General features: G+C 41.6%; 1 protein-coding gene across 1 annotated transcript in view; it reads left to right on the top strand.

The window, feature by feature from the left end:
- The window catches only part of PPIL2 (peptidylprolyl isomerase (cyclophilin)-like 2), a gene marked incomplete at its 5' end in the record, with an annotated part of 53,176 nt that extends 29,574 nt beyond the window's left edge, over positions 1 to 23,602 (top strand). The window contains 6 exons of the mRNA XM_008948845.1: positions 8,138 to 8,255; positions 10,892 to 10,948; positions 20,835 to 20,907; positions 21,071 to 21,133; positions 21,601 to 21,740; positions 23,414 to 23,602. Of these exons, the coding sequence (XP_008947093.1) occupies positions 8,138 to 8,255; positions 10,892 to 10,948; positions 20,835 to 20,907; positions 21,071 to 21,133; positions 21,601 to 21,740; positions 23,414 to 23,507 (545 nt within the window). The remainder of the gene's footprint in view (positions 1 to 8,137; positions 8,256 to 10,891; positions 10,949 to 20,834; positions 20,908 to 21,070; positions 21,134 to 21,600; positions 21,741 to 23,413) is intronic.
- Between the last annotated feature and the right edge of the window lie 351 nt (positions 23,603 to 23,953).

Below are 23,953 nucleotides of genomic sequence, written 5' to 3'. Positions count from 1 at the left end.
TCCACTTGCACTTTTTTATCTACCCACTTGTAGATGTCACCAGCCTCCACAGCTCCTCTCCCTGTCCTGTGGGGGGTTCTGTGTATTTTTATTCTAGTTCATACGTGTGTCACTTGTATATGCAAGCACTATATTCTTTTGCGTGTGCTCACAGGTCATCCAAAAAAAGATGTCTTTGTAGTTATTAAATACTTTAGCTCTATTTATTTTTTTTTAAATAATGTTAGTGTGAGTTACCTAAGAGCTTTTCTTCTACTGCATGGTATAATCAACAGCTGCATACTCTTAAGATCTGAGACTAGTTAAAGGTTCTGTGTTTTGATGGCAAAAGCCCATTATAAGGAATTGTCACTATATATGCTTGCACTGTCAAAAGAAATATAATTTAATTTTGTTATAAGGAAAGTTTTCGTTCAAATCCCAAAAGACATTATTGGGAACATCTCTTAAAAAGAGAAATTAAAGAGTTGTCAAGAGATGGGAGAAATTTAATGAGTTGACTCAGATACCTTTCACCCTTGTATGGTAGAGTTCAGGTCCTGCTGTGGAATGAAAATTAACTTGCTGGTGTCATTCATGTCTCAGTGCAAATGGTAGAAGTAGTATTGTAAGAGCACAGTTAACAGCTGGCAGTGGACTGGCAGTGTAGCTGCATTGAAGGTCAAGACGCAGCTCAACTGGCAAAGCAAGTAGGAAGTAAAATGCAAATAAGCCCACAGGAGAAGGAACCTCCTATGTATATTCTTCTATTTAAAAAAAGGAGTCTAATGACCTCTGGTCTTTTCCATCTTGTTTTCCTCCTTGTCATTCTTAATTAAATATGAATATATTGCAGACAAGATGTCCTACAAGCATCTGTCAAGACTATAAAGTTCTAATGAAATGAACAGTGTGCACTCAAATAGGAGTGTTGCAGATTTTTAGAGACTGTTTGCAATTATGGTGGAGTCCAAACGATGCAACTATCTTCTTTGCAACTGCAACAATAATACTGCAAGAAAATGTAAATGGACAGCCTGGGGGGCAACTAGATTTCTCTCAAACTATCATGCTTTTGTGTTTAATGCCTACTTAAATGAAGCCACTTAGTTCACAGTTTGGATGTAGTGTGTCAGGTTTTGTTCCTCACTCCCTGGTAGATCCTGGGCACTTGAATGTGAGGCAGAAATTTCACTTGTGAATCTTGAGCCACATGCTGCAAGAAGGTGGCCAGACCTAAGGTGCCTGTCTGGTGTGATGTTCTCTCTGCTGCAGCGTGGCCAGAGGAAGGTGCATCTCAGCAGCAGCATAAAAACAGGGCAAATGTAGTAATGCTCTCCTAGGCTCCCATGTGTCAAAATTTTGGTCCTTGGTTTGCACATTATTAATGTCATCACAAGCATTCATGTTAGGAAGCTTTGGAGTAAAGCACTGGGATTTAGTAGTTTGTGCCTTTTTTCCTTGGGTCTTGTATGTTGTTTGCAGTATAAATTCCCTTTATTTCCTCTAGCAGCTGGAAGGAATTTCAGTATTACTTTGAATCACTGCTGCTTACAAAAAGAAAAATTCAAAGATGCATCTTTGAAAGCCAAAAAGTCCATAAGATTTGCTGGTCTTTTTAAGTTTACAGGAGGAGTAAATAACATGACTTCCATACAATCAGAGAAGCATATGAGAGTAGAACAGGGCTTTCTTCCCAGATAGTTCAGCTGGCAATGGGAAAGACAATTTGGAGGTTACCTTTTAAATATTAGTATTTTAAACTGCCAGAATTGTTTCTGTTAGAGCCTTTTGTAGGAAGACTTAAGAGAAAAATGACATCTTTTGTTTCTTCTTCCAAGTGGAACCTTCTGCTTTAACTGAAATTTTCTGACTAATAGGTTTGAGATTAATTTTTGTTCGATTGTTTATTTGTTTAAAAAAAAGAAACCACACCTTTTGATATGTGGAAGGTGCATTAAGCCTGTGTATACTTTTGGTTTGTTACACTTATTTAATTATTCCTGTTCATCAGCTCAGGAACTGGAACAGACTTGTTCAAAAATCTTCCCACCATTTGGTTTCTGTCATCTGACATTCATCCCATGTTCAGCAACAGGTGTTTGGTTTATGGTTGCAACACCCAAATGCTTAGATGATCACCCACTCCATTGCTAACTAAGCCCAGGACTGTTGGGCTTCTAGATGGATTTGGGCACATTCAGTACAACATGACGTAAGGTTACATGTTACACATACACAGACTGCAACTGTGCTTTTGACTCACCTAGATAAATGTGCCTGTGTTTTGAAAACATTTCACAGATGCAGAATGCCAAACTGGTTGTCACTGACTGTCCACTTCCACAGCTACTCTGGCTGAACAGTCCTTTCTGGAAACAGCAACGATTCTTGTATCTTTTCTATTTGGTATCCAACATCTCAGCATGTCCTTTTTGAGTCTCTTGGTAGGCTGTCATAAAAGTAACTGGGACCCAGCAGACACATGAAGGGCAACTGATTCCTGTTACTCAGAAGTTAACCTTGAGATGGAGGACGGTGGAAATTAGCATTTATGGCACCTAGAAGTTGAGATAGAGCACTGGGAAGAGTAGAGAATACAGTTTTACCTTAGCTTAGCTAGCAGACCTGCATTGCCAAAGCAGTCAGATATTATAGACCTGTAAGGCTGACACTGATTTAGAGGACCAAACTAATTTTCTCCAGCCTTCAACTTAATGTTTCATAAGACTATTGGGAGAAATTTTATTGTGCTGCAGCAGCTTATTTCTCTTCTAACAAAGTAACCACCCATAGAGGCAGTATTCAGAGCAATAAGCTGAGTCATGGTCATTCTTTGTAATGATTAATTATCTGAAAATGAATTTTAGATTTGTGATGTATCTCTTTTCCTGCTGTTCATAACAACTATGTGGTTGAACACTGTGAGTAATTCTAACACATGCTAGTGCAAGTGGAGCAGCTGCTATGTATTTTCAGTGTTCCACGTAATAAAAGAAAATTTGCACATAGGGAAAGTAGCTTTAATATCCTAAACCCTTTGTATGAGAAAGGGAAAATACAAAAAGCTTCACATTTTCAAAGTGGTACAGGCATTTTCCAGCTACTCTTACCTGCAACGTGTTGGAAGGTCTCGTGAATCAGCTTGTGTGTGCCTCTGTCCTTTGTGAATCCAGGAGGGCACAAAGGAGGTATATAATAGCTGCAGAAGTCCAAGATAAAATACCACTGGTAGATGGGAATTGCATTTTGGTTGCCAACGAGCAGAGCTGCTCTGAACTGTCCATAGCAAGGGACTGTGGACAAACCTGATTAGTTCTGCAAGGGGAGTTCCTAAAATGTAACCAGTTTTAGAGCCCCTTTTCCTGCATGATTGAAGCTCACCCAAAGGACAAGGGCAAGACCTTTCTATCTAGCAATATACTCCTTTTAGACTGCAGCCCCTCTGAAAATCCAGTCTCTGATACGTGGGGTTAAACTACCTCTTTGAAGGGAGAGAAGCACTTACTGGCTGAGCTAAGGCTTTCATATTTGCAAAATGATTCAAGAATCTCACTTGGAAAGCTGTAGAGAAGTGTCAGATGTTATTATGTACCTCGTTCTTCCAAATGACAAGAAGAAAATTACAGAAAGTAAGCCATCATTTTTGTGAATCAGAGCCCTCCCACTTCCTTACCACTGCTTAACAATTTTTATGCCAGAAAAAGGAAGGATTTATTTTAAATCAGAACTGTCATGAATGATGATTCCCAGCCCACACCTGGCTTTTGGAATGCTATATTTCTGAAGCTTTAGGTGCATCTCTTAGCAAGAAAGTTGTACAGCTTCTGTAATTTCACCCCAAAAAAATTACTTTCTGAAAAAAATGCCTTTAAAAGCAGCAAAGACTACCAAAGAGTAAGCTGTTTTAGTTCAAAGGACAACGTGGCTTTTTTCTGTATAGTGCTAATGTGTGATTGCTTTAGATGTCAGTTCAGATCTATTCACCTTTTCACTCCCAGCATAAGATGCAGATATGAGGCTGACTAACTGTGCTTCAGTTACAAGCTAAATATATCATGCTGTTCTGGATAGCCATGGAACTGATGAATGCAGTCTAATTTTTTTCTGTGAGCTGTGTGGTCTGTTTGGTTTCATCTCTGTGTGAGAATTAAGCTAAACACATCTTAAATTTAAGAAAATCTTTCTCTTTTTTTAAAAAAAATCTGTGGAAGTGGCTCCCAGCTGCCTTCAGCTTTGCATCTTGGGTATGTGGGTAGGCATGTGATCTTTATTTTACAGAACTGTGCAAAAACTCCTTCTGGCTCCTGAAACTTTGATATTGTACAGGTTATATGCTGTTAGAAGGCCAGTGTATTTCCATGGCTGATCCCAAGTACATTTCCAGCTTTGTGCAGACAGGAGACTCCCATGTTCAGGGTACTGATCCCTTTTGCGCCTATCCAGCCGGTGGCAGCACCGCGTGGGGCCATGTCTGCTGCTCTGTCAACCCCTCTGTTTTTTAGCCCAAAATTTTCCAGCACTTTTTGTAATAGGATCACAGAAACATTTGCAAGTCCAGTAGGCACAAAGCTCCAGTGTGACAGAAGATAATCTTATCAGGGAGTAAGCTGAGAGGAAGGTGAAGTGACAGGCAGTGCTGCCCGCTGTGAATCTAACACCCAGAGTCAATTCTTGCTGGCCATGGGCGTTGCTTGGGGGCTGGTACGCCAACCTCAGGGTGAGGTTTTGCATCACTATGAATCCATATATAGTCAGCAGTGATCTGTGTCCTCTCAGAGGGTGATTTGGGGAATATAAGGAGGAGCCTCCTCTCTATGGCATATACTGGGAGTGTAACATGAGAGGGCTAAAGCCAGACAGTGCTATAGTCCCACCTCTTCTGTCTGTATCCATTCTGCTTCCAGAAAATGACAAAGATGGCACAGCCACACCTCCCCACAGTGTTGAGAATAAACACATTAAAACCTCTTAGTTACTTCTCATTGCCTGCTAATTATTAGTGATAGGTTTGGAGCCTTTGAATTATTTTTCCAAGCTTACATTTAGCCCTACCATAGAGAGCAAGACGTGAGGATCTAAAATCCCTGTTCCAGACTCCCTGGCTGAGCATTGTGCTGTCATGGCAGTAGACTAACAAAGGATCTGTACTTAATCTTCAGAGAGAAAGTAATTCTGTTTTCAGTAATTAAAAAAATGTATACATCTAACACACCATCTTCTCACTTGCCCTCTCTGGTCCTGCTTCAAGCAGATACTGGGAGCGTGGAACAATACCAGAGCATAGCAGGATTTTGACAGCACGTTCAGGCTATGTTTATTTAAGGAAAATACATTTGGGGGGTTTGGGGTTGGTTAGTTTTTTTTAAAGTATTCTGAAGTCTAAAATTTAGGGGTTTTCCTTAAAAAAATGAACCCCTCCCCTCCCCAGTTGTCCCTGTACTGCTGTCTCGCTGCCTCTGCAGCATCTGCCCCAGCCCGTGCCAGTCGGTGCTGCCGGGCCCCCGCAGGCACTTCAGCTCTGTCCTTTATAGGCCGTCTGGCCTTTTAGGCAAGTGCTGCACAGGCCACTCTCTGTTCTTGCTGCAGCTCCTGGGCAGACAGAAGTAGCCTTGGAAACAGCTGTATGGCAGAGAGAGAGGGAGGCAGGGGCTGGATCTCATGCTGTACCTCTCTACTGAAATACTGGCACTTACTGCCAGAGAGATGGAATGAAGCAAAGTTAGCCTTCATACACAGGAGATTAATTCTGATCTGCGGTGTGGGATCTGAAATGAAATCATACAAAAGTAAATACTCCAAAACCTAAAGATCATGGCTCACTGCTCCTGTCTGCAAGCTATTGGATATGACTGCTTGTTGTGCCAGGAAGAGAGAGTGTCTCTGTCATTCACAATTTTTCTCTGTCCTTTTGAATTATTTTTCTGACCAGCAAAAGCTTCAGGGTTGATTCCACTCTCTTGCAGGAGCTTGACAACACTGTAATTCCAGCATCAGCTGAAAGCGTATGAAGGGTGTAACAGAGTCAAGGGTTTGGCCACTTGCTACTAGGTACCATCTCAATGGGCTGCATTCATGTTTCCATATCATCTAAATTTTTAGACAGCAAACACTCCTCTAGGTTAGGACTCAAAGGAAGTGCATCTACTTTACAAATAATGAGGATTTCCTTCAAGAGATCCTTTGAAGCAAAATTACGTATTTCTCTAAGGGAATTCCCAGTGGAGTTTGTTACTCCAGCCATGGAGCACAGAAATGCGGGGCCTGGCCAACGGCCACAGAGCGGCGTGGTGGTGCAGGCAGGGAGCCCAGCCCTGGTGCTGCCCCACCAGGCAAGTGGAAGGTGAAAATTCTGAAGAGGGAAGAAGGCAAGAGAAATAATGCACAGAGCACAGAGCTGTTGCTAGGCAGAGGGTCTGAGGCTTTGCAAGTGTGTTTCTGGCTTTGAGCAGCCCCTGTTGGCATGGAGCCTCCACGTATTCTAAGTGTAACTTTTTTATTTACCAACCTACAAGAACTTCATTTTTCTGAACAAGGTAGGTAGCAGGCACCAAACAAGTAACCCCTCTTAGCAAACAGGAACACACAAGGAGATTCATTAGCAAAGGAAATTACCGGCTTCTGGTATATTTTCTAAGAGGTTGAATTCTTTGGATTTGGCCAAAATAGCTGGGTTTGGATCCATCTTCAAGACAGTAGAGCTGGCTGCAGGTGTCCCATATCCCTTTCACCCACTACTGGAAGAGATTGGCCTATGAGGTCAAGCTAATGTAATTTAGCTGATTTTAAATGATTCAGTGGCCAGAGACTGCTGAAGTAATCACTCCTCTACTCCTGAATACAGAAAATCCCTACAGGGCTTGTCCCTTTTTGCTGCGTCTTGTCAAATTGCAGAGCAGGCAACACCCAACTCTATTAATATTTTTTTTGAACATGATTAATTGGGTTTTTAAGTGGGTCAGTTTCTTCCAAAATTTCTTGTTTAGAGAGTTCTACTTGTATCTGTTCACGCGTGATTCTTTGTTTTTGTGGTATCATCTGAAACTTTTTTCTCATATGATGCACTCCTGTAATTTTCTGCATAAGGTTTTCAGTAGGATCTTGGTTTGTTCCTCAGTTTTATCTGCTGCTTGCCTGTGCAGTCATATCATCAATTTGGTTTTCTGTATTACATGTGCAAATAGCCATTGAGCACTGCAGGTGCTTTACTGACCTCCTGCTTTGCAAGTGATACAGTTACTCTAGAGGATTCTTGAGTCAATTCTGCAGATAGACCAGTCTTGCTGCCTATTTGGATGGTTTTATTTGGTTTATTTTTAATACTATCCTAAGGTGAAATAGTTTTTCATGGTTTGTCAAAGAAGATTATGGATTTGACTATGAAACTGTGACTCATCCTCAGCCTTCTTTTTTCATGTTAAGAATAATCCAGGAGGAAAGTGCAAATGAAAATGTCAAATCTATCATAAATAATGTAAAAATGACAGCCAGGAGGAGAGGTCTTCCAGACCCTCTTTCTATCCACATACACAGGAAAGAAATCTGATTTGGAGGGCTGGGTCTGTATCTTGTGCACAGTTTTATTGGCTTTTCGATTTCATTGCATTTATGTATTTCCATCACCCAGGTATCCAGGCCAAATATATTGCCATTTTTCATTGTTTATCCAGGAATTAAGCATTTCAGCTTATAGCTCCTATTCTTGATTCTATGAACATATTTCATCTCCTTGTTTTATTTCCAGAAGCAATGCTATATCTAAAGTGCAGTTAAACTAGTGATTCTGTCCTCTGTTTGGTCAGGAAGCCACTTTCAAAGATTTAATGTCTCAAAAAAGAAAAATCATGGTGGACTAGCAGTAAAAAATGAAATCCTTGACAGTTTTTCAGCACACAATATATAATACCGTTGATAAAAAGCCTGGTCTGTTGCAGTTGATAGTGTAGGGGCACAGAATTGTGTTGCCAGTTACAAACATTGATTTCAAGGGCATTCACAAATACCAACCTAGTGGTAACAATAAGGTAAGAATATATTATACACATAGTGATCAGAAGTGCCAGAAACCTTGAGTTTATTTAATGTCACTGCCTGTTATAAAATGTAGTGGGAAACTAATGCAAACAAACATCTCTTCTATCATCCTTTCTCTTTTAAGGAGGAGAATCTTACTGGGGAAAACCTTTCAAAGATGAATTTAAGCCAAATTTGTCCCACACGGGCCGTGGCGTCCTTAGTATGGCCAATTCGGGACCCAACACAAACAAATCACAGTTGTAAGTAGTCATTTGCTTTTTGTGTTTTATTGTTTCCCTCTAGACATTGTGTCTTAATCTGTTAAGAAAACAAATGACATTTTACAAGCTACTGTTTAAAGTTCAGTCAAGTGAAATGTTCTTTTGAGTGCTACATATTGAAACCAGGTTAACTGCAGCTGCTGTTACCCAAGCTAACAGCAAAGTGAAGCACAAAAAGAAGACCTGTAGGTTTATTGTATCATCATTAACTTGTCTTTTCTGGTTTTATGTTTGGAAGTTTTGGTTCATTTTTTGTCAATGTCCACCCAGTGTTACCCCTGTAAGATCATTACATCTCTCCACTCTGATTCAATTTAGCCCTGTATTGAACTTTTGGAAAGGGCTTAATGAAATGGAACATAGAATCTATGGAAATGTTGCTTCTTTTTACACCCAATTTTAAATAATTGAGAAGACTTCTGCACTGTTGAAATGTGTAGAACCCAGACATGGAGTGCAGAATCTCGGAAAATAAATTATTTTCTACAAAAAGCAGAATGAGGACTAAAATTAGGAAAAAAATGAATGAAGAAGCAGGAAAAGCAAGAAATGACATTTAAAGGTATTAGAGTTATAATAACCTTCTTTTTATGTAGCATTAGCATGGACGTTTGTCTGCAGTCTTTTGAAAATATTCTGTCACTCTGAGCCAATTACTTATTGGTTGCTCAGTGCTGCAGTAGAAAAAAAAGTTGTACTTTTATTGGAAACCTCAGGAAAGAGAGAGAGAGAGAGAATGTGTGTGTGTACAGTACTGTCTGTTGGGACCAAGGAGGGAGGGAGGCAGGGGGTTCATGATGTTGGTCTTCATGATGCTAAGTATTATTATGGCTTGTAAACTATGCAGTATTGTGGTTAGCTTTAATTAAACTCAAGTGCTTGTCTCAAGGCCTTTAATAGGCTTACTCACATACTTAAGACTAAGCATGTTGGGCAGTTTGCAGGATTAAGTTGCTGTAGAGCTTATTTTGGGTTTGAACATTATTGCCAACACTGAGGTGCTAAACTGGGGGAGAGTAGAGGTTCTTTTTTTTTTTTTTTTAAGACAAAGAGGGATTCTAGATACAGAAGTTACAGAGCCTGTTCCTGAGTGATGTGCCATATTGAGTCACATCATCTGCTGCCATGAATGTGATTGTACGTTTGCCTAAAATTTGCAAATAAAGTATGAAATTCCTTTGTATGTGAAGTTCTTGAGAGACTCCAGCTGCCCACATTTATAAAGCTTCCTAGGCAGTGTTTAGACACTTCTGGCAGCTGTTGTGACCGTAGGAACTGGGTGAATAGCTCTCCCCATACATGATAGGCACTGCAGTGCAGAGTGAGCTGTGCAAGGTGATGTTTGGATAATGCTCAGGACTTCTCCAGGATCATCCTGAGTTATGTTAATTCCATTGTCCTTACTTTATTTTGACTGCAGTGATGGATGATAACCTTTCTCTGCTGTATTTGCTACTGCTCAGATTTTTTTGTTTTATTACCATGCTACATAACTGACCACTTGATAATCTTAAGTATTGGATATCTGGGAATAAAACGGTGCAAAGAACTCATGCACAAGGCTAAGCTGTAGTGTTTGCCCTGTGTAGGAGTTTGCATTCTGCACAGCATCTCAAAGCTTTCCTAGGGCAAGCTACGTCTTAATAGATTGTCTGACAGATTGCAGCCTCTCCTATTTGCAATCATATAACTTCCTGAGGCAGTTGCTTATATGGAAAAGTGCTTTTGGAATGCTTATATATTTTTAGCTGTCTCTAATGTAATGTAACAGATGGAGACAGGGAGGAGAGCCAGCACTGCATGTCCAGCCAAGATGGGCCATCATGGTCTGCAGACTACAGCGTGAAAACCTCTGTCTCATACGCTCATAGTCCAAATCTTCCAAAGAAGCCTTAAGCTTAAGAGAAAAGTTTCAGTAGGAAAGGTTGCTTTGAATTCAGTATTTTAGTTCCCATGTATAAGTTTAAAATGACAGCCCTCAAAATTAAATTCCAATTAATTAAAAATTAGAAGTCAAATTAGTTAAAAATATCCCAAGTTTCACAGATTTTCATTATTTTTGATGCCTTGAAGTATTCTTCTGCCATGTTTGTATGCAAAGCACAGATTTTCTGTGTCCAGAGGAGAAACAGATCACTGACAGGCCAATTTAATGGAAGAGAAATGCAAAAAGTAAATATCCTAAAAGACAAAAGTTTACACTGGCAGGACTGTTGTGTTACATAACTGTATTTGCTGGATACAAGCTCCGAATAACACACAAGAAATGTACTTCTCAAGCAGGATGCACAATTCCCTGTCCTGCATGAGCTTCCCAGGGACTGCCTGGCCAAGCAGACAGATGCTCAGATTAATTTTGGATACTTGGAGTACTGTTTAGAGATGTTAGTAAGGTGTAAAACGGAGAAGTCAGAACTCGGAAATCCAATCTGAAAAGCACAAAACAGAGGAGTTAAAGGATGTTTGGGCGGCAGGCCTCCCAGAGAGGAGCCAGAGAGGGAGAAGGGATTATTTTCCCTTGGAGAGCTTTTGCATACACTTTCTGGTTTTAAGCATTACTGGCTGTTGTTGAGTGTCAATTAGATAATATGCTGTTATGTCTTTATTCATTCCAGCTTCATCACATTCCGCTCTTGTGCATATCTGGACAAGAAGCACACAGTTTTTGGAAGGTAAGTGAAGGATGTTGTGAGCAGCAGTGCAGCAGACGTGCTGTCCTCTGTCTCTGAAGCCTAAAGAATCTAGTGATGCTTGCAGTTCAACTAGAGGAAAATCCTAGCTCACGATTGGTTCTGCTGCTCATGAGTAGGTGGCCAACATCACATCAGTGCCAGTCGTCAGACTCTGCCTTTTTTTCCTCCTTCCATCACTGTAAGTTGCCTTACTTCCCTTCTGTGGGTGGCCCTCCAGGGAGTCATGAACAAAGTAATCATCATCCTGTAACTAGCCATGCTAATATTTGTGCATATTAATTGCTGGAACACGAGACTCTTCAGCACTGCTTTCATCCCCTTATGAGCCGGAAAATCAGTCATGACAGGGCTGTTCTTCATGCATAGAACATACAGCTTCTGCATAGGCTAGATCTTTTGGCTCCTCATACTGTTTTTTATTCTATTTTATTTTATTCCTTACGATTACACTATAAAATCTGTATGTTTGTGGGCACATGTGTGTGTACATACATACATGTTTATCTGTATATATATAAAGATATTACTGATGCCAAGACAGAAAGGGACCTTCACTCTTTCTGAAGTACTCTTCAGTGTAAGTCTTTTCTAGTCAAACCCTCACATGATAAAGACCACAATATTTAGTACAGAAGATACTACAAAGTCTTTATGTTACAGTTTGTCCTTTGCTTCCTCTGCTGCAGGTTCACAGTATTTACCAAGTCATGCATAGCTGTTCTAACAAATGCCTCAGTGCAAATGGCAGGAAGGGGAATTTTACTTGATTGGTAGCCTATTTCATTGGTAGGATCTGAGGATTTTGCAATATTTTTTAAAGGAAGGGGTTTTTTTTATTTTCACAGTTTTATCCATTTGAAAGGCAGCAATTGAATATAAATGCATGTGCTGTTTACTTTGATTGTATGTCATACAGTTGTGCTGTACAATTAAAGTCATATATTTAATTCATCTTCTCTGCTTCTGAGTTGTTGAGACAGAAATTTGCTTTGTTTTGAATGCACAGTGCACCCTTTGAAATATATTTATTTTTTGTTTATTCGGTCTGTCATGGAAAAATTTAAAGTTCCTTTGTCATTTGGTGAAAGCAGATAAATAAAGCACATCCTAATACAGAAAGCAAGTATATTGTTGGAGGAGTTACCCATATCTTAAGACTGTCTCAGTAAAGTTACAGTTTGAGCCCTCCTTGCAAAAATCCCATTAAATCCCATAAGGTAATGATGTTAACGTGAGCTTGACACCTCATCAAGTAGTATTTGGGTTAGGACAGCTCTGCTGAAAATGGGACTGTTCTTCAGTTCTGGATGCAACCTGGCTTCTGACAACATCCTGTACAGTCTACCTCTGTCTTTGCTGTGTTTCCCCAGCATGCTCCAGTTTTACTATAATTCACCAAGAAAAGATTTAGAGAGTAGCTGAGCTTACTGCCATGCAGGGAGCATGTTCTCAAAAGCCTTCACACTCTGTGTAATGTCTCAAGTACATTTTGAGCAAAATGACTCAAATGCTGTATCCCACTATACATTGCCCTTTAGAAAGGAGTTACTTTGGCAGAAGTGGATCTGATTAAGTGTGTATATAGCAGAGATATATGCAATTTTAACAAAGACTGGCTTAATTTTTTAATTATCCTTGGTGCTAGAGAAATCTGAACTTAGTTGCCAGAGTAAAGAAATGGTGCTGTTTTCTCAGCGCTGCAAATATTCTTAGCCGAAATACAAAAGAAAAACTTTATTAAAATGTTAGTTTAGAATCATATTTGGCTCCCTGAGTAACATTTTCATGTGAACACAGAGCATGTGAATTTTACTCAGTACTCTTTTGCACGTAGATGAAGATTAATCCAAAGAATGTAGAAAATTAAAATGCTGGGGTAGATGCATTCGAGTAACTCTGTATTAATCTGCTAATGGAATACTTGAATAATTGCATTTACCTACAAATTTAATATAAAAGGATGACGTGTGCAGCTCTTAAGATCTATATTCTATCATCAAAATCCTTTAGCTGTTTGTACCTGCATTTGTTTTTAAAAGCCTTAAAAACCAAAAAGATTCCAGAGATTGTATCTCTAGTGAAACTCCAGCTTCAGTTTGCTATTTTAGATCCTGGGTGTTTCCGAGTTTTGGTGACTGTATCTGATCTTGGACTGTATAACACAATAATGTCTAGGAAGCATATCTAGGAATAATATCTAGGTTTAAGAATAGAATGAACCCATGAAATGAGAATTCTTTGTTTCCATTAACTTTAAATTGGATTGTCTTAACTGGATGCTTACTGGCCTGTTGTGACTTTCATACAGAGTTAAGGATTACTTATTTCAGTTAATATAAAAACCTAAATACTCTGATCTTAACAGTACCCTCAGCTATGTGCAGCTCTGGTTTGTGTTAGCAAGTGTCATATATGTATCTTTGAAAGCAGAATTTGACCTGTTTTAATTTGTATAGAACTTTTCAGCAGGCTTTCCATGCTTTGGAGAATAAAAAAGAGTGAAAGAGCAACCATTCCCCACCCCTTTCTTTTTTGTTGGTCCTGTGTGGGATGAAACATTGAAAAGTTCCTTCTCTGAAGCTGCATCTTATTCATGTCCCCACTGGTTTGAAACGCAATTTTTGCATAGTAGAAGCTATTAATGTTGGATGGTTGGCTGTTAAGTATGTTTGGAAAACAGAGCAGCTGCAGGCAATGGGATTCTGAAGAGGTGACACGTATCTGGCTTAGTGCACTGGAATTTTCAAGCCTCAGGAGAAGGCTGCGGCTGGAGGACAGGGAAGGCATCTTGTGATTGTCCTGCCCACCATGGCAGTAATGAGGACAGATGTTACTGAAAATAAAGGAGACGATTTGGCATGAATGGGGAGCAAAGACAAAGGTAGAGAGTGAGAGAAGAATGCTTTCCTTTGGAGGTGTCTTGCAGGCTGCACAGATTTCCTGCTTCAGCAGAGCTGCAAAGCTTAAATTAGTAATTACCATTTCTAGTAATTACCATTTCTCCTGACTTATAGAATGCTGTAATTAACATGAAAACTAACTGGTGGCTTTTGTTGGCTTGTAGCTTGCTGGTAAGAGGTTTAATTTCGAAACTCAAATAATGTTAACCAACATTATGTATATAAATGCCAACAGGGCATTTGCCCTGTACAGAGTGAGTGGATGAGAAGCATTTGCAGGGCACTGCTACACGGGGGAGGTTCTGTCTGCTGCTGTCATGGGCTGGGGCTTCCTCTGACTCATGCTATAACTAGGAGTTCAACTGTTGTGTGAGCTTTGTGAGCTACAGGGCTGTTACAGCCAGAACACCAGTATGGGCTCGCATTCCTGTATGGTGTGCTTTATGAAATTGAGGAGCAAGCGCATCTCATTCATGTTGTTACTATACCTTCTATTACTCCAGTGGTTCATAGGTCCTGTGGATCAGAGAACTGGCCCATTTGTCCTTTATAAGCAGAAATAGAAACATAATCTCTGTCCCAGAGAGCAGTTTAAGCAGCAAAGAGACTGCATATAGAAGAGGGAAATTGCAACAACGACCCTTTTCAGCCTGCCTTCCACCAACAGTTTGCACTTTCTTCAGAACCAAAAAAAAGCCTCAGGAAAAAAATGAAATTACTTTGTGAGTGTTTTGGGGGAGCCTGTTCCAAAGTTAGAGGGACACATGAAAAAGTACATGTGTAAAATAATAGTCAAAGATGATAGAGCCATGCTGATCAAGAGTAGGAGAGAAATGCTGTCTCCAAATTTTGTGTGAGTTTTAGGACAAGCAGAGCATGGTGGGCTTGAAAGTGAAGACAGATTGCAGGTATGTGGTGTGACAAAAAGAACAATAGAGGGAGCAGAGAAAAAAGTGTTGTGGTCAGAGTGGCAAAGCTAGAAATGATCTGTGCAGCAGTTCTGTGTTTATTAGAGCATCACTTGTGTTTGTCAAGAACTGAGAAGAGGATGTGGCAACTGAGACAGTAGCCGAGTGTATGGGAAAATCAGTTTTCCCTTCTGTACGTGGCTGCACATATCTACTTTTGCAGATAACTTTTAACTGTCTACTGAGGTTTCTGCCACTCATTGTTCAGTTCTCTGGTTCCTGGAAATACTGAACAAGGTGGTCTGAGAAACCTCAGGCTTGGTCAGATTGGAGGCACAGGTTAGTAGGTGACATACACTGAGCTTAGTCTTCTCTTCCATCCTCAATATGCCAGATAGTTTTGTGGAAGAGAGTTTTCTTTCCTTGCATCACTATCACTCTGCATCAAGTATTTCCTAACCTATTTAATGCTCTCTATTGTAATTCTGTAGAATGGGGCAATGAGAGTACCTCATCCTCTAAAGTAATCAGCTACATAAAACAACTACCAGGCATTACTCAATTACCCAGGTACAGTTAAATAATACACAGGGTCTGTTTCCACGTGTGACATTCCCTGTATGATTTGAATCAATGCACCCAAATGGCTGGGAAACACAGGTTTTTGTTGCTCTTCTGCTTTAATACATCCAAAGAACGGAGAAATTGTGTGACAGCAGAAGAGCTGATTCCATTGTTGAATCTGTGTAGGGAGCCTGACCTAATTTTGCACTGCAGCCTCTGCTCCCCAGACACCAGGATAGGAGTAAAGAGCAAGGTGGGAAAATAAACTAGGCCTCACTGTAGAAGCCCTGGCCATGGTGTCCTGGAGCACAGGAGGGCTGGGCTGTCAGAACTGCACGAGGGCTGCTGTCATTCTCCAGACTGTTGTGTGATGTCTGAGGGGGAGCCTGTGCCAAAGCAGGGTAGTCCTTATGTGCCGAGTTCATCTGTTGAGTCTAGTTTCAAAATGCTTTTTTCCAAGTTGTTTTATTTTTTTCAATATCCTTCATTACCATGTCTCTCCTGCTAGATTAAGCCCTTATGAGAGGTTGAGATGTTCCAACTGCGTCCTTGTTGCAAGTTCACATTGCTTGCTCTATTTCAGATTGGGTGTATACATAGAAAACATTTGGTCCAGAGTGTACTTGTTTGTGCACGTATATATTGTTCTTTCTGTGTGTGTATATAAATGTATGTGCTTCTTTTTATAAAAATAACCTTGAGGGCAGAATGTGTTTACAAAACAGCAATGTTTCTCTCTGGTTTCTGTTTCTAGTTTAAAGCTTTTTTTAAAAAAAAGTTCAGACGTTGTTTTTGTATCATCTTCTGAACAGGAAACTGCATCACTGTCCCCAGCATGGCATAAGGCTTAATTCCTATAATTTTTATAAACAAAAATAGGAGCAATAGGAAGTCTGTGTGTGAATGTCTGTGACACTACTGGGGAGCTGCAGATTTCTTTGAGAGCAGCACTCATGTCCAGCTAGACTTTAATTGGTATATTGCAAATGGATAGAGTTTCCTCCAAATACTTCACTAATCCTTCAGGCAAAGACACTGGCAGTGGTTATGAAGCAAGGTTACTAGTTTGCATAAAGGAGCCTTAACAGGAATTCAGATTTTAAATAACTTCTCTAAATTTGAAATGCAAAGATTTCCAGTGCTAAGTTAGCTCAATTTTCAAGAAAACAGAATTGCATGAGTAAGGGCACATTTTGTTTTCATTACTATGCTAACCAAAAAACTCCTAAGTGTACCTACCTTGTCATCCATGCTTAAATGTAATGCAACATTTATCAAGCTCCTCTAAAAATACAAGCTGTTTCAGTGATACTGAGCTAAATATATAGTTGAGATCATAATTTCTCTGTTCAACAAATCCTGGGAGTACACAGTAGAGCCTCAGTTTCACTGGTGGTTCTAATGTAAATAATGTCTTGAAGGTATCATCCTTTTCACTGTAGGATGTCATCTGAACATCTGTTGAAACCTTAATTGGTCAATTTAGGACAAAGCATGTGTGGCACCTTATAAAAGGAATCAAGCCAGAAACAGAGGAAAGGAAACTTGTTTCTGCCCTTCTTTCCCTTCCCCACAAGTGCTTCAGCTTAGCACAAGTAACACGAGGTGTCACCTGTCCCCAGTGTGACCTGTCACATCTGTGTAACGCACGTGGCACATGTGAAGGGTGTAAAGGAACATTCATCTGAACTTCTGTGGTTTGTATTTTGTTTTAATGAAAAAGATAGAGAGAGTTGCTTATGCTGTGGTTCACCTTTATTCAGTGAGCTGGTTTTATCTCTTTTTGGCTTTTTTCTTGGCAAGATGTCTGAGCTTTTTTTCTTAAACCCAGAATACGTATTGTGGGACAGACAAAGAATTTCTAAAACTACCCCAGAGTGTTGGTTTCCTCATTCTGTGAGGAGCAACTGCTCTAATGGATGCAGTGCGTGGGCTTTGACACCTTATATTGTGTCAAACTGATTTTAGTGCAGCCATGCCACAGCATGAGATTTGACAATAACAACACATGTTTGGAGAGCCTGTGTGTATATCATCTCTCTACTTAGAAAAATCAGAGGAAAGTTTGCAAAATCCTTTACACTTTGAGACCTTAAGTTGGAATATTCCTTTTTTTTCTGCATCCAGCCATGACTGCCCTGATTAGCGTGTCCATGGCTGCCCTAATTAGTGTAGCACTCAGTTTTTACTGGACAGGTGATGTTTGCAATCAGACCTTTTTCTTTTGGGATTTTAGTTTTTTACTGATGAAATGCCAGCCTCAGCTGGGCCTGATCCTTGACAAAGATTCCAAGTGCTTCTTGACCAAAGTGACTAGAAATTATTTCCAGTTCCGCTGGTCAGATCTCCTTCCTCTGAGTTGGTGGTTTGTATTCAAATTCACATTTATTTTTTTATTGGTGTTTTGCAGGGCCTGTATTGAGAGTTCACGGTGCTGACATTGTAATATCCATAGAGATACTCTCGGTGCAAAATTTTAGAGAATGCAGGGGTGTAAAAGAGAACAATTTTCCATTTTAGAGACGAGAAGCTAAGAAGAACAGAGAATTACATGCTCCGCAGGCATAACAACTTTGTCTTCTCGCCCCTTAGCCCTTTATAACCCTGTTGAAATAGACTATTTAGGTCACTTACTGGTGACCTGTGAATGCCATGTCTATCACAGCCTTTTAAAATCTCTAAGTGACAAAGTATTCCAAACAAAGTTTAACTGGCATAGCAACTGAAGATTCATGAGCATCACCAAAATGCATTAGGGCTAATATTGTGGGAGGTCTAGCCGTGGGCTAAGGGATTACTCAGTTAAGATTGCCAGTGCATAGCTGATCTGGCTATTTCAAATTATCAGAACCTAATTAAATGACAACATATGAGCAGATAATGAGTGGAGCTGTTGGCTAGAAAATCCTCCAATATTAAATCAGAAGTTTCCTTTAGGGGCAATTAAAATACAGTGAACGTATCATACGCTGTGTGTTAATCATCAGTATTATAAGTGAATCTGATATTGGCCTGGAGGATTTTAAAATTGAGTTTCTCTTATGAACTTTCCAAAGTTCATGCAGGGTCTTCAAGCCCTGTACAGCTTCCCCCAGTGCACTAACTCTAGTTTCAAATGAAAGAGGCTGTTCTAGCCTGCATACATGTTTTTTAATTGCTCTTAAAATTCACAACCTGATTACAGAATATCATCAGGCCCTTGGGGAGTAAAGAGAAAGAGTTTGGAGCAGTGCAGCAGCAATGAAATGTTAGCGAGGATGGCCCTGCTCAGGGCAGGTGCTGAGCAGCAGCACCCTCTCTGGCTTGTATTGGTTTATTTTCTGGGATGGGCTCTGTCTTTTCAGTTGTTTGGTGCCTGTCCCAGCCTGTGGGACAGCAGTGAGGGGCAGTGGTGCCATGCTAAGCACAAGAGGTGTCAAATGAGAAGGACCCACATGCCTCTCAAACCACAGTGGTCAGCCTGTTTAATTTGGTTAACGTGGCTCTTGGGAAGAGTGTGTGTAAACAGTGTGGGGTGGAGTGGTAGTACAAGGTGTATTGCTCTGTTGGATCAGCTGAGACCCTTGCAGCTGAGGGCCATGGGCCTCTCCTGGTACTGGCCAGGGAGCCTGGCGTGCCAAGACTGGAGAGGGCTGCCTGGCTGTAAAACACTTGCAATAATGAGACATCATAGTAGAAGTGTATAAATATATCAAATACCTGTGAATATGATGTCTGTTTTTGTTGAGGTATTGCTCATTTCTTTGATATGAGAGCAGAGTGAGGTGATGAAACACTCTACATATTCCACCAGGTTGATTCTCCCCTCCCGAGTTTCGTTTAATTTGATTTTTTTGCCATTTCATCTGGACAGCCCTTGACAACCTATCTGTGCTGGTACCAGAGTCCCAGTAATCCAAATAAAACAGTTGTCACCCTACGAAGGCTGGAGGGTTGCTAGCTCTTGGGTTTGCAGCCCTGGGATTTTGGATGGCTAGGTCCTGCCCTCACTGCTGAGCTTCTGGCTCCAGGACAAATTACTTGCTTCTCCTTGTCCCGCAGCCATTAAAATGGGCTGTATTTTTGGTTCCTGGCTGTGTGGCTTGGCTCTCTTAAAACAGATGTTGGCCAGCTACAGCCTGCTTTTCTGAGGGATCTGGATGGCTCTGCATCAAGAGCCTGTCTTCATCTTTATTTACTGTTCTTCTAAGTATAGCTGTTTTCAAATTTAATTGGAGGTGATGATGTGGATAAAAGTGTTAAATGCCCTGGGACCAAGATCTGATCCCAGCAGGACCCCTCTGGAAATGTACTGACTCAGTGTTTCCTATTTAAAATTAGATTTTGACACCTGTCAGCCAATTTTATTTAATGTGTGCTGTGTTCACCTCATATCATTCTGGTTTCTCAATCAAAATCTGAGCCGCCATCCAGAAGTCTGTTCCATGGACACTGTTATCCCTGTTAACCACATCTGTCATCTCAAAGAGAGAAGGTTGTTTGACAGACTGTTTTTCACAAAACCTTGTTGATTGCCATTACTTATTTCCTTTCTTTCTTAATCATGTCCTGTCTCTGCTATTCCATTATTTTGCTGGGATAGATGCCAGGATGACAAGCTTATAATTATCTGGGTCACCCCATTTATCCTTTCTAAATATCCTTTTCTGGAACTTTCCCATTGTTCCACACTTTTTCTTTTTTTTAAAATGGATATGTAACAGTCCAGAAAGTTTTCTGCCTTTCTTAAAACATCTTGAAGCAAGTATTTGGATACGTTGATCTGAAAACTGAGAGGCCAGGGTTCTTATATCCTTGTAAATAAAAACTGCAATGAAAAGTGTCCCAGTGCTCTGCTGTTTCACAGAGCCCTCACGAGCACATGGTTGTGATGTGCTTTTGGAGCAGTCCTGCACTTCTGCATTATTGGTGTTGTTATGAGCAACTCTCCAGTAGTGCTGTAGTTACGATTCTCTTTCTTCCTAATATCAGTCTTTGGTCCAACATCGAACTTAGAGGGAGAGGGGAAGTGAAAAATCAGAAGTTAATGAAAACATTTGTTTTCTTGACTAAGTCTGTTGGGTTATTTTTCAAAGCTCGGGGGAGTAACAAATGAGCTCCAAACTTATAGATGTAGCATTAGCAAGTGTACCCGTTTTGAAATGGGTTTGTGTCTTCTTGCACACGACTGTCCACAGTTGCTTCTTCTCCATCTTGCTAGTTTGTATGGCTACTGGATTTTTGGACAAATGTCTTTGCTTTGCCGCTGAGTGTTTGACTGTTCCGTGTTCTGTTTAATTTTAAATTCAAATTCCAGACTTGAGAAAAAATTCTTACCTTCCACACTGAATGACATTATCTTATGTTTTCTAAATACAGTTGGTGATTCCCCTTCCTCCAAACACGATGGTTTAAAAAACTGCTAGAAAAATGGGCATAAGTTAAATACATTAGATGTAGGAGTGCAGGAGTTGAGTGTTGTGGCAGCTGGAAATCGTGTCCTTCCTCTTTTAGGGTGGTTGGTGGCTTTGAGACTCTGACTGCTATGGAGAATGTGGAAAGTGACCCAAAAACAGACCGTCCCAAGGTACATGTAAAGCACCAGGGGCTGTGCAAGCATGGGGTGAGCACATATGGCCTTCCATGGCATTGCAGTTCACCCTGCTGATGCTTCTCTGAAAGCCAAACTTTGGGGAGATGGTGCAACTTAAACAGCAGATTGACTTGCTCTTCTTCTCTTCTGCTCCCAGGAGGAAATACGAATTCAGTCAACAACTGTTTTTGTTGACCCATATGAAGAGGCAGATGCCCAGGTGAGCATAGTTGGCTGGCTGGTTTTTTGGAAGGCCAAAGCTCTTCTTTGGAGAAGCTTGTAACATAATGTGTTTTCTTTGAACATGGGCAGGCCCCCAGCCCACAAGCTAAGATTAAAAAGCTGCCTTTCAGCCTTTGCTTGGTGTGCCAGGGTCATTGCCACTCTTTCGGTGCAGAGGTCTTGTAGCTGAGTCTGTCATGGCTCCCAGTCCATCACACAGCAGCTTCCTTTAGAAATGCCCACAGTAGCCATGGGTACCTGCAGGTGAGAAGAGGAGTCTTGTTATAATGGCTGCAGACAGCCTGTTTGTAGTGGCCTGTGAAGCCAGTCTCCTGAAGCCCGCCCTGTAATCATAGCAGTGCTGAATGCTGTTCTACAGTGCTTTAAAGAGCCAAAGAATTGTAAACATTTTCTCCGTACTCTGGATTAGCTCTTGCAACAAATTGCACTCTTTGCTTCCCACAGGTTGCTGCAGAAAGAGAGAAGGTCAAGCTAGAAGAAGAAGCAGCCAAAACAAAAGCTGAAGTGGTCCCACCAAAGAAAGAAGTTGAGACTCCTAAAACGTACCGGCAGGGAATTGGAAAATATATTAACATGGCTGCAGCGTGAGTTCCCTGCCCCTCTGATCTTTGCACAGTGTTTTAGTTGTCTTTCCTGCTGGATGCTGACTCTAGCCAGTGCCTTTGCTGACATGATTGGTTTGTCCTAACGGTCAAGAGTCCCCTCTCCTTCTCTACAAAATTACAAGTTAACTGAACTTTTCTTTTAGCACTTGAATGTGACCGAGCTGATTTTTAACAGTCAGTGTGCTGACTTCAGAACTGTAGATACATTTCCACAACAGTCCTTAAGGAACTGTACTGTGTCACTTCCTGCACCATCTTTTTTTTCTCTTCCTCTTCTGCAGCTATTTCTGAAGGCCATGGTCCCATAGATGTTTCTCTTTTAGCAGCTTCTCCCCTGCACAAAGTAGTTGCCTTAAGCCCGTGTCAGTGTGCTGATCTGGTTCCCTGTTCAGCAGCACAAACAGTTGTACCAGCACAACTGAAGTGGCCGGAAAGGGGAGCCAGGTTCCCAGGCTTGGGTCTGGCGAGTAGCTCCAGGCTGCCTGGCTGGTTGTGCAGGCTTGTCGTAAAGCGTCCTCTCCCAGACACCCTCTGTACACCCGCTGGCATTGGCAGCGTCACTTGCCCTCCTAAGGACACTATAGAATCCCACCTCTGGCAGCTTTGCATGAGTTTTGGATAGATTAAAATGAATGCCTTCCACTTGATTTTTTTTGCAGACTTCTCCAAAAGAATTTGCAAAAATGCTGTTGTCTGTCTGCTGCCTGAGGGCGCATATTTATGCGTACGCAGATCCGGTCAGCTATTTAATCAGCTTGTGTGTGCCTGCGTGACTTACAGGCATTTGCATAACTGTGAGAGCAAAAGTATGCTAGCCCATATAGGTCAGTTTGGTGTGTCAGTTAAGTGTTTCAGTTATGAAATATTGCCCATCCCTTAAAATACTATGTTCACCTTAAAATTGCTGAAATTCTGCATGGTACTTACAAAGGAAACCCAGGCAGAGTTTGCAGCTCTGTGGAGAAATCCAAGTAGGACCCAAGAAAGGGCTTTTCTTTCCTAGTCTTTCGCTCATTCCAGCCTGCCTCAAAACTGGAGTTTAGGCTGTAGCAGCCCTTTGGCAAGTTCAGGGTTCTCCCTATCAGCTACTGATATCTGACAATAAAACCACAGCACGTGAGCTGGCTGAGCAGTGTTTCCATGGGGTTGCAAACTCTGCTCAAGAGAGGCTGAGAACAGCAGCAGCGACTGCCACAGGCTGTGCTCAAGAAACAGGAAAGGATCTGAAAACCTTGCCCCACTGCCGTACACCTAATGCCTCATAAATCCTTTTGCTACCAGAAATGCAGGTGAAAAGGCACAGAGAGAACCTGTGGCTCACATTTTCATCGTGACTGTGCTAAAAAAGTACAGTTGTTATACCTTCAGCTCTAGCCTGGAGAACTTGCTGAGTTTTGGACATGTTCCTGGAAGTGTTCAAAGCCTGACCCAAACTGTCCCCACAGATTGACACACTCTCCCTATTTTTGAGTGTGCCAAAGGCCTCTGTCCCCACCCCCACTGTGGTCCCGGTGCTGGCACAGCACTCCACCCCTCTGGGAAGAGATGGGCTGGCTCTTTGGAGCTGTTACTGGGAGAGGAAGGGCATCCAGCTGCCCTGGTCCCACCGAACAGCAAACAGCCCCTGAGAGTTGTTTTCCCTTTGGCTCCAGGAAGCGCAGCGCAGAGGATGACGGGCCCTCAACCAGCACAGCTGTGAAGAAGGAGAAGAGGAGCTCAGGCTTCGGGGACTTCAGCTCCTGGTAGCAGCGCGGCGAGACTAGCACTGGAGCAGCACAGCAGAGGGAGAGAACGCGGCCTCCCACGTGTCCCTGCAGAGCCCGAAAGACAGTCTGTCCTGGGGAGGGAGGGCACCCCCCTGCCCTTACACTGAGGAAGAAAACTGTTGCTTTGTTAAGGCTGGTTAATGTGGCTTTGTTTTCTGGAGAGCTGCATTCCCCGCACTGCATCTTCCTCGAAGGCCTTTTTTGTTGTTGTTTCCCTAAGCGGGGAGCAGGCAGCCCGGCTCTGCTAGGGATTAGCTGGAGCCTCTCTCTGCTTGGCTGGCAGCAGACCCGGCAGCGCCCAGCCTTGCAGGACGCTGCAGGCAGCAGAGAGCTCCTTTTCCAGGTGATCGTTTCCAGAGGAGCCAAGCCTGCTGAGTGAAGCAGTGGAGGAGCGTGGGGGAAGCTGCTGTGCCGCTGTGGCGCTTC

The sequence above is a fragment of the Merops nubicus genome, unplaced genomic scaffold (assembly GCF_000691845.1).
Source record: "Merops nubicus isolate BGI_N331 unplaced genomic scaffold, ASM69184v1 scaffold22000, whole genome shotgun sequence".
In the NCBI taxonomy this organism is placed as follows: Eukaryota; Metazoa; Chordata; class Aves; order Coraciiformes; family Meropidae; genus Merops; species Merops nubicus.
Note: the sequence above shows the minus strand (reverse complement) of the source record. Positions and strands in the feature narration are given on the sequence as shown.